Below are 11233 nucleotides of genomic sequence, written 5' to 3' on the forward strand. Positions count from 1 at the left end.
CTCTTTCTCTCTCTCACACACACACACGCATGCACACACGCGCACGCACACACGTGATTGTATAAGAGAATCATTTTGACTCAGCCTTCTTAGCAACTGAATCTCATATATCCTGATTGTAAAGAATGGATAAGCTAACATATGGCCACACAATTGGCCAAAATGACTTGTTAGTTCCTGTTGCAAAACACACTCAACTAAAAGGAGGAATGGACAATATTTCAGCACTCCACGAATCATGGTTATTTTTATTTTATCCTGGTAAAAATGTTGAAAGGTAATATTGTAACAGTCTTTTTAAAGTGGTAATTGAAGCTCAGAGAGTTTAACTAACCTGTCAAAACCCAGTCATGTAGTCAGAAATTAGAAACTTATTTTCAAAAGATCAAGTCATTATATTTTTAAAATTAGCCTCCTACCAATGATTTTTTTTCCAATGTTTTGATGTTTAATTAAAATTCACAGAAACTGAAGAGTGCCTGATACAAGAGGATATGTGCTGTGTAGCTGCATTGCTGTGGGACTGCACTGCTGTTGACTGTATTGCTGTGTGACTGCATGGCTGTGTGACTTCATGGCTGTGTGACTGCACTGCTGTGGGACTGCATTGCTGTGGAACTGCATTGCTATGTCACTGCATAGCCATGTGACTGCATGGCTGTGTGGCTGCATTGCTGTGTGACTGCACTGCTGTGTGACTGCACTGCTGTGTGGCTGCATGGCTGTGTGACTGCATGGCTGTGTGACTGCACTTCTGTGTGACTGCATGGCTATGGGACTGCACTGCTGTGTAGCTGCATTGCTGTGTACCTGCATTGCTGTGGGACTGCACTGCTGTGGGACTGCACTGCTGTGTGGCTGCACGGCTGTGTGACTGCATGGCTGTGGGACTGCATGGCTGTGGGACTGCACTGCTGTGGGACTGCATGTCTGTGGGACTGCACTGCTGTGGGACTGCACGGCTATGGGACTGCATGGCTGTGTGGCTGCACGGCTGTGTGGCTGCATTGCTGTGAAATTCGAGACGAGCTGTAGTGATCCATCGCCATGTGTGGAGGAGCAAGGATGGGCTGGGGAAGGGTGAAGTGAACTTCCTAAGGAGAAGCAAATCTACTGTTGAATGTGGGTTATATGATATATGTGTTTGTCAAAACTCATCAAAGCATATACTAAAAATATGAACATTTCATTGTACATAAATTACATTTCCATTTTTAAAGTTTAGAGCCATCGAGGAGAAAAATGAATTAGTCTTGAATCTCAAGTGAAAAATAATACCACTGTTTTGGGAAGCTTTTATTAAACCTTAGAAAAAGCCAAACGCCAAACTCCTCTTTGCTGGAAAGAAGCTGAAAGATGGCATGTTGGGTGACTTCCTGGTCAGCACCGTCGTGTGATGAGCCATCCCACCTCAGCCGTCACTGCCAAGGGCTATCCTGACAAGGTGAAGCTGGACTCAGTATTCCAAACGGTTCTCATGATTTTCACCTCTGTGGTGTGGGCAAGGAGGCAGCATAAATGATAGTACTGGGGACAAACTATATTCCGAGAGGTGATTTAGTAAACAGTCACAAGGACTGATACTAATCTGTGAAGCCGAGGGATAAAAAATAAAGATGAGGTTTTCTTTCACATGCCACAATATATTTTATTTCTGCTTATTCCTGTTCCCTGCTATTTAGTACTTTTTAAGATTAATCTCATCTTCGGATAGTTTTAGGAGGCAAACAAATAACTTTCAGTTGAAATGAAGAATGAACTTTACATTGGGTAACCACAATGATCTATCTTAAGTCATTTCAAATGAACCTCATTCAAAATCTTGAGGAAGCTTTAGCTGCACTGAACTCTGTGGTCTATTTTTGGTGCCCACAAGCTCTTATTTCAGTTAGAAGAAGAGGTAGGAATAAAAAATGTCACTGAACAGTTAGGAACCTTACAAGGCTTCATTTCCCAGCTGCCCCTCTCTTGAATGATTGCGTTCTCTACCGCTTCCATATCGAGGCAATTTAAATTCACACAACCATGCAAAGGCACGCAAAAAAATAACTCATATGGATCGGGAAAGATACTCACCACTGTAAAGAAACAATAGAAAGTAAATAACAGACTCTTGTTTACCACGTCAGCCTCCAACTCTGACAGGTCTTAGGCGGCACAATGAAAAGAAGGCTGTAAGGAAAAGGCATTTATTTGGCTGAGAGAAACAGCAAAGTTGCAGGATGTGAATCACAGCCTCTTAATCTGCTGGCTGCGATGACCGGATGTGGGAGGGGTCACATAACTGAAAGTGGGAATGGCCACATGGTTGGCACACAATGACCAAAAATTGATTCAAAATCAAACAAGCAGCCAATCCAAGGCGTTTCTGTGCCACTCAACCATGTTGCACCTAGATGGCTCTACAGCCCTTGTTCTGAACATACAACAGACAAGCAATGCCCACAACATGTTTCAACACTTGGCTCGTACATTGTGTTGATTCACTGTACAGACAATATGACCGCCGCTAGCCATACAAGCTAGCTAGCAGAGCACCTGAAATGTGGCTAACATGACTATGGAACTAGATTTTTAATTTCATCTCATTTTTATTCATTTTCATTTAGTTTTGTGCTGACTGGCTTCATGTGACTGGTGGCTATTGAATTGGGTAGTTATAGCCCAAGAATGTTAGCAGAGAAATTAACAGTTGACACTGACCTTACATTCAGAGGAGCCTTAGTGTAGCAGTCATTTCCCTCATAGACTTTGGAACATTAGACTTACATCTACATGGCTTTGACATGGCTATTTGTTGACACCTGCTATTCCCAGGGAGAGACTTCAGCCATGTCTGATGAGCACTTCCTCACAGTCATAAAATGGGTTGTGACATGCAAAAACATTCTCCTTCCTCCTTTTGACCCAAGAGACTCCAGAGTATGCCCTTATACATAGTTGATACAGCCTTTTGCCCGTCTTCAATTCTAAACCACAGAAATAACAAGGTCTCCAAGTGGGATTCTCGAGAAGAAAATAAAGTAGGCCTGACAGCTAGCATCGCTTTGGCAAGAGTACATTGATCTCCCTAGCAGCTTCCTCCTGTGTGGTCATCTCTCCATATGTCACACCAGCAGAACACCACAGCCCTCCTAAACTCTGCCTGCCCAGCTTCTCCTGGATAAAAGCAGTCCTTGGTGAGAACTGCCTCCGCAATCTACACATGAAATTCCCTGCAAGTAAGCGAAGGATTAAGCTTTGATTTTGAACAAGGTCACAGAATTAGCTAGAGAAGGAATCAGATTCTGTTGAATTGACTAGTCATGCTGCCTGGATGCTGTAGCCATTTAGCAATGTCTTCCCATGTTCATAGATAAGGATCTGTGTTTGCAGCTTCTGTGCAGTCTCTGTGCCTTCCCTACAGGTTGTGACACAGCAAAGACACACAAAGGAGTGGAACAACGCAAACACGTTGGGTACCAAACAGCCTAAGGAAGCGCTGCAGGGGCTGTAGGAATGGAGAGAGTCCAGAGATCAGTTGCAACAGGAAATGCTGTGGCGGCAGCATGGAAAGGGTGAGGAAAAGGTAAATAAGGAGAGAGAAGGCAGGGCCAAGGATAAACGACACAGTGATGGGAATCCATGAGACAGCTCCGCAGGTAAAGACACTGGCTGCCAAGTCTGATGACCTGAGTTCTATCCCTAAGACCCACGAGATGGAGAGGACCAACTGCTACAAGCTGTCCTCTGACCTAGACAGACAGGCAGACAGACAGATAGACAGACAGACAGACAGATAGATGAATAAGTAAATAAATGTGGTATTCAAGATTAAAATAAAAACACATGGTAAGGAACTGCAGAGCGGAAGGAGAGGCTGCATGACGGAGCTAGAAAGAGTATCTAACAGTTACTTATGTCGTTGCTGTGAGAAAATAACCTGGAGGACAGAAAGGCTTGTCCTGACTCACAGTTCACGGACTCATTTCATCATAGTGCAGAGGGCATGGTGTCAGGAACCTATAGGGACTGGTGACATCATGACAGTCCAGAGGCAGAGACGGCTACGTGCTGATAGTCACCTTTTATGCGGCAAAGGATCCTGGCCTGTGGAATGGGGCTGCCCCAGTTGAGGGTAATCTTCCAATCTCAGTTAAACTAATCTAGAGAAGCCCCTCACAGATATCTTTATCTCTCAGGAGAGCCCTGGAACTTGGTTAATAATGAATAATGACAGACAGAAGTGTGCTGATTAGGCTAATATTAGTTACAAAACTGTGGATGCTTCCTACACACATACATATTACAGGGAACATGTATGTATGCATATATTCTATATGTGTATGTGAAAGACCCAAACCATTCATAAAAACTGTTACTGAGTTTATCACCCCGTAATAAGCATGTCCTAAACCGGGCCAAACAGTACACCATGGTTCTGAGATGTTGGAACAGGTAATAATACAAGGTCCAAATCCCTAAGAAGAAGGAACCCAGGGACTTTGACTTATTCACCCGACTCTTTATTTGGTAATGCTGTCTTGACCTCAGGGCCAACATATGAAGGGTGAGATGGGAGTAGTATATTGCTGTGTTAGGGACACGCAGGCCAGACTGTAGTGTGGCTGTGTAGGGCTAGATTTTTATGTTAATTTGACACAAGCTAGGGTCATCTGGGAAAAGGGAGAGCCAAATGAAACATGCCTAGAGCAGATTGCCTGTAGGCAAGGCTATAGGGTATTTCCTTAATTAGTGATCAGTATGGGAGGGTCCAGCCCACTGTGGGTGGTATCTCACACAAGCAGGTGCTCCTGGGTTGAATAAGAAAACAGGGTGAGCAAGCCTTGGAAAGCAAGCTAGTAAACAAAGTTTCTCTATGGCCTCTGCATGAGTTCCTGCCTTGAGTTCCTGCCCTCACTTCCCTTCCTAATGGATAATAAGCCTTAAACTGAAATAAACCCTTTCCTCTCCAGGTTGTTTTTGGTCACGGTATTTCATCACGGCAATAGAAAGCCTGAGACAATGACTGAGGGAATTGGAATGGGTTTCAGAGAGGATAAAATTGTTCTGTTGTGGGAAAGACTCTGGTTCTATCCTCTGGTTGTTGACTAGACAGCTAAGCTTCGGGTTTAGGGTAAGACCTGAGACACGATGGAAGGCTGTGGTTTGCTGTTTGCAGTGCAAGCTTTTCAGTGTTGACAGAGGCACCGAAGCCCTGCTAGAACAGAGAGACTGTAGGGCTGGCTACACAGACAAGGTGGGAGAGCACATACCTGACATGCGAAAGGCGCTGGGTTCACCCATGAGCACCACCGAAAGGAAAGAAAATGATGCCGTCAAGACTTCATCTACTGGCACAAGTGATCCAGACATGTGGTGCTGGTGGGCAGAGAATTAGATCATTAAGACAGGTCAGAAAGTCCGGAAACAGACCACATACTCAGACTCAAATCGATTTGAAACAAAGGAGATGCGATAATTCGATGCGGTACAAACAAATACATAGAGAGCTATGAGCAGGAGATGAGTCATAAGCCTAACCGCAAAAGCCACCGAGAGACTAGGCAGACTGGGGTTGTTTGTCTTTTGAACCGGTTTCCCAGCTTCTGGTCACACTGCTGGCCCACAGACCAGCTTTTCCTTTTATTTGAGACAATCTCTTATGAGTGCCAAACTTTTGATCCTCCTGGCTCAACCTCCTCAGTGCAAGGATTCCAGGCATATGCCACTAAATCTGGCAAGAAGCCACATTTTTCACTTTGATATCACTTCTTAAAAAAAAAAAAGTTTCATTTTTCTGAACGCCTTGGCTGCATGTGCATCTCTGTACCGTATGCATGCATCAGACTCTCTGAAATTGCACCTATCAACAGTTGTGACTAGAACCTAGGTCTTCTGGACAAGCGGCCAGTGCTCTCAATCTCTGGGCCATCTCCCCCATCCTATCCCAGGACACAGTATTTGGAGATGACTGATGACTGGAATACTGTATCCAGGAGAAATTTATTGCATCTTGATTGCAATAGTGGCATGCCCCAACTCAGAGAAAAGATGACAATGCATCAGTTAATATGCACCCTTGCTTATAAAGAGCATGAAGCTAAGATATTCAAAGTGATCCCCACCCCCGTGACTGTTGTGCTGTGTTGTGTTTCATTGGGAAATACCTCTGTTATTTCCTGAGTTATAAGATGCCCTCTGCCTAGAGATTTTTATGTCACTCTGCATTTCTTCTCGTCATTGCTGGATGTCCCCTCTGTATCGTGTTTAAGTTGTATGTACCCCTGCTGTCTGCATTGCTGTAGGCTTCTTGCAGCAGCACATGGACTCCAAACAAGTAAGGAAGCAGCCAGAAATGTCAGATTCTCCTCCAGGTAGATGCAGAGGTTGTGGAAGGGTTGGAACCAGGATATGGATGGCTCGGGAGGTCGTGAATTTACATTCTAAGCCACTGTGTAGTGAGAAATGATCCAATCAGCAATCTCTCCTACCACTTTCAGCCTTGGTTTCCCCATCTGCAGCATTTCTCTCTTGTGAAAATTAATTGAGAAAATATACAGGAAGTCCTCAGTCTTTGACCTGAGCTGCAGTGAGAACTGTATTAAGTGTAAGTAGGGCAGTACATTGAACCAAATAAGTGAACATTTTTATTATTTTCATAGGAGGTTTTTCCTTAGCCAGGATGAGCATTGAGCTGGGGGGGCAGAGATGACAGGGCATGGGGTTAGAAAGGGGAGGAAAAGCAATTGGAGAATTGCTGCAGAATTGTGAAGACATTCAGTCCGTATTTAGTTTCAGGCAGCCAGATAGACTGTTTTAAGCACACAGAGACTCAGGGACTGGATTGGATGTGCGCATATTTGGGGCAGAAGAGGATTTTCTAAATTCTTCTCACTCATCTTTAACAAATCACACAGTACGCCTGGAAGGTGACAGCACACACTGTTACTTGATGCCCAAGAAGGAGAGAAAGAGCATATGGTCCCCAGGAGTCCTGAGCTTTCCGCAGCTGACCCTGTGATTGCTGGAAGACAGCTGGGAGAGGTGGTCCCAAGCCAAGTGCACCCAGCACTGAAAGAATGAGGGGGCTGCTTGCTCCTTGTCTGGGGCAGAAGGAGATCTTCTCACACCGCCCCACAATGCCCTCACCAGAGAAGCCAGTGGCTGGTCACGTGACAGATACTTAAGCTGAACTAGAACTAGAAAGACAAGATGGAAGCCAGTGAAGACTCCAGAGGAACCATTGCAGGAGAAGCCTGCATCAAGCTCTGAGGTTACCTTAAATGCCCTCGGGAGGTACTGGGCCACAGAGAGACAGGAAAGCACATTCTAGAGCAACCAACATGACCAGCATGGGCTCTTGATCCTCACTTATGATGGGGGAGAGAGATGGATGGGCTTCCCAAAGCAGCTGCTGATCTAATGACTGGCTTGTGTTCTGAGCCTTCTAATCATGGCGAGGGAAGTAATGGAGGGCCCAGCAAAGCTGAGCCAATTTCAGCCAGGCCATGTGGAACGGGGCCAAAAATATTAGAGAGAAAGTGACTTAGGATTTGAAAACACCAGGAAAAAAAATCAATAAGACAGAAATGGCTTAGTGGAAATAAAAACCGTGAGTTATGATTTAGAAAGCGAGGACTCTTGCCTCTTTCAAGACCAAATGTGTCACCCTATGAAGATGAGTTTTCTACATTCCAGTCTTCTCAAGTTTTTAATAAGGGAGTAGATTTAAATTATTTATGCAGAATGGGACAAAAATGGAATTTGATGTCTTCCTAAAAAGAAGAAAGGAATAAAAGCATAATACATTGAGCCTGCTCAAATCTAGAACAAAATCTGCGGCTGGGGCTCAAGATAGTCCTGGGGAGTCCTGGTAACAAGGCCAGTGTCTTTCACCTCAAAAATGGGTCAGAGGTGAACCTGAACAGAGCCCCGAGTCAGGAAATGGCTTAGAGACCTTAGATAAACTCATCGGTCTACGAAGCCACACTTGAGTGGAATCATTGTACCCATCCTGGTACCCTACCTGAGGCCATCAGACATTTGTTCACGTCTCCCCAGGGAAAGTCACAAAACAGAGAAAATGGCTTCTTGAATGTTAATGCCTGTTAGTACAAATTTAAACTAACACAGTTATGATTTTAAAGACACAAATGTTCCCAAGCAGGAAAGCCTAGTTCCCAATCCTCAAGGAAGAACTTTTACACAAACATGCAAGGTGGGAACTCACCCTGCTGGGCATCAGCAGAGACCTTTTAGAATGATGGAAGGGGCCTCTCTTAGTCCAGATGGGCTCAGTCCAGTGGTCCCAGGGGTTGGACAATTAGTGGCCACCTGAAGCATGCTCTGAGCTAGAGTCTTCAGAGTCCGTTGTCTCACTTCTGTGACGAATATGGAACATGAACAGGAGAGGGTCAAAGCAAAGGCACATTTATTAAGGAAAAAATTCAAAAAGTAAGAAAGTCCCCAAAGGGAGTCCCAAGGGAGAGCCACCATGGGACAATCAAATACGGAAGTAATTTCTGTTACGATGTGTTAATTTTCTGGGTGCATGTCGGGCCAAGCCAGTAGGGGGCTGACACCATGCATGCCCCTCTAGACCAACAAGGGAGATGATTCCACACTGTGTGCCCAATTAGGGAGCTGTTTGTGCACTGAAGCCCCACCCTGTCCTTTTTTTCACCTATTTTGTTGCCTGCTGTGCTTTGCACTTGTTGCTGGTTCCCAACCTTGGCTTGTTTTGCTGGCTATTAATAAAACTATATTATCTTTGTTCCCTAGTTACATGATTGATCTGTTACCATGGGCTCTTTCTTGTCTGCCTGTGGGGCGCTGACTCTGGCCTCAGCAGGACTCAGTAGGCTTATAACTAGCAGGATGCAACCTCTCAAACTCTGCCACGTTCCCCACTTCCATCCCACCACAATGGGCTCCAAACCATCCTCAAATGGTCAGAGCAGGTATTCACAAGTGTACAGGCTCCTCTGACTCACAGGCAAGGTGACGGTCCTAGTTCCACTTCTTGCTATGATGAAATGCTATGACCAAGATCAGCCTTGTAGAGGAAGGGCTTTTTCTTGCCTTTACCATTGGAGGTTATGGTCCATTACTGTAGAGAAGTCAAGGTAGGAACTTAAAGCATCATGTCCATAGTCAAGACCAGAAAGACAAATACACCCAGGCTGTCTACCCACTTTCATCTAGCTCTCTCCTGTCTTAAATAATTCAGGAACCCTAACTAGGGAATGGTGACACCCATGATAGACTGGACCTTCCTACATCAATCAACAGTCAGTATAATTCCCCATAGACACGCCCACAGGACAACCTGACCTAGATAGACTCTCTAAAAATCTCTAGGTTTTAGCAAGCTGACATTTAAAACTAACCATCAAAGTGTCCATCTAACCTGTCTTGACCTACTATACCTTTAAGAATTAAGGGGATGCTGTTAATTATATAGAAGGCCCTGGATTATTCTGAGGAATCAGAGGTACCCTGGTAACAGATCTTTCCACTCAGCTAAATTGATTTTCTTACAGACCAAGGGCAAATGTCATCCTTTATATAAGACCCATCCTTTCATGGAGATCTAGACAAAGGATAAGGAATAAGACGAGAGTAAGCAAACTGGATAAATGTGGAGGCTCATCTGCAATTCCAACACTCAGAATGTGGAGGCAAGAGGACTGCAAGTTCAAGGCTAACTTGAACTACATAGCAAGTTTTGGGCTAGCCTGGGCAATGTGGCCAGACTTCCTCACAAAAATTAATGAATTAATGAATGAGAAATTATAAGTGTTAAAGTTCTGAAAGGAACTTTCCAACTGGATCAAGTGATACAGTGTCTGGCAAGAGTGGCCAGGAAAACCTGCTCAAGAAGACACTAGGCTGAATGTACTCAGTTGTACTACAATATGGGGACAGAGTGGTCCTCACAATGACTGGTCTGGGGAGAGCCCATAGGGCCTGAGCTGTGGTCGACAGAAGAGACCCTGTGTGTAGCCCACAGATCTACCCCTCTTTCCGGGGTTCATACTGAAGATAGCTTGCAGTTAACATATTGTTGAAACATCCTGTTTGTTCCTGTGCTCCCTCTGTCTCCACTGGTGGTTAACTTAGGAGTTTTGTTTACTCTTGAGCCTGGCAATTTCCCACCTGCCTGGGGGGATTTCCATTGTGTGGCAGCTAGGTATATAAGGTTTTCCTAAGCTTGAATAAATGGCATTCGGCATCCTCACCTCACAGATGACCCATGTCTCTTGTGTGTTCCTTTAATCTCCAGATCCTTGCCCAGCTCACGAAGGGTACAGCAGCACGAACTGTACTGTAGAGAGTGATGTGGGTGTTACACCTGTTAACTTGGGAATTGGCTGGAGATTCTGCACAGGGATAACCCGGCATGGTTCTCAGGGGAAGGAGAAGACAAGGAAGGGAGCAGATGGGTGTGTCCTAGAACAGGAGTCAAGGAAGGTGGTGGGGGCTATGGAAATGACACACCAGAGTAGATGGGGTGGAACTGGAGGGCACTGACACACAGGTTTGCTGTCGGCATACAGATTTCCCTACAACTGCAGGGCTGCAAAGAGAAACAGCAAGGAGACCTGGAATTCGAGAAGTACCACCTGGTAAAGAAAGAATCAAATGGAATTTGCTTCTAAATATTCACTAAGATCAATTTTTAGAAATTTTCTGTCTTTATTTTTGCACATGTTATGTCCCTGCATGTGGAGGCCAAAGGCTAGCCTCGGGTATCACTCCTTGGGTGCTATCCACCAGGTTTTCTGAGATAGGATTTCCTCCTGACATGGAGTTCACTGGCCAGTGAGTCTCAGGAATCCTCCTGTCTCCACCTCCCAGCCCTGAGAAGACAGGTGCATGATACCGTGCCTGCCCAACTTTTAAACATGATTCAGAAGATCAAACTCAGGTCCTGAGGCTTACAAAGCAAGTTCTGTTACTGGCTGAGCTATCCCCACAATTTGCTGAAGACAATTTTTCTCAGACTAAGTAAAGTTTATAGAAAGGTAGGATTCTAAGGAAGATATGGATTACCCTCAGAAGGGGAAATAGATGAGATCTCCTGGGTAATTGGGGGTAGGAATGAGGCTATAGGGGAGGAGTTTGGGGATGAGAACATGAGGAAACAGGATGGGCAAGTTGGGGGAGGGACTGAGAAGGAGAGCAATGAAAGAGATATCTCGATAGAGGGAGCTATATGGGGTTAGGGAGAAGCCTGGTGCTAGGGAAA

General features: G+C 44.9%; 1 protein-coding gene across 1 annotated transcript; it reads right to left on the reverse strand.

Annotated features, from left to right (window-relative positions):
- Positions 1–459: 459 nt before the first annotated feature.
- LOC121677139 (cornifin-A-like) lies at positions 460–1008 on the reverse strand. Its single transcript, XM_042054745.1, has one exon. It carries the CDS (start codon positions 1006–1008, stop codon positions 460–462), a length of 549 nt encoding a protein of 182 aa, XP_041910679.1.
- Positions 1009–11233: the final 10225 nt, after the last annotated feature.

This window comes from Arvicola amphibius, chromosome 3, assembly GCF_903992535.2.
Source record: "Arvicola amphibius chromosome 3, mArvAmp1.2, whole genome shotgun sequence".
Lineage (NCBI taxonomy): Eukaryota > Metazoa > Chordata > Mammalia > Rodentia > Cricetidae > Arvicola > Arvicola amphibius.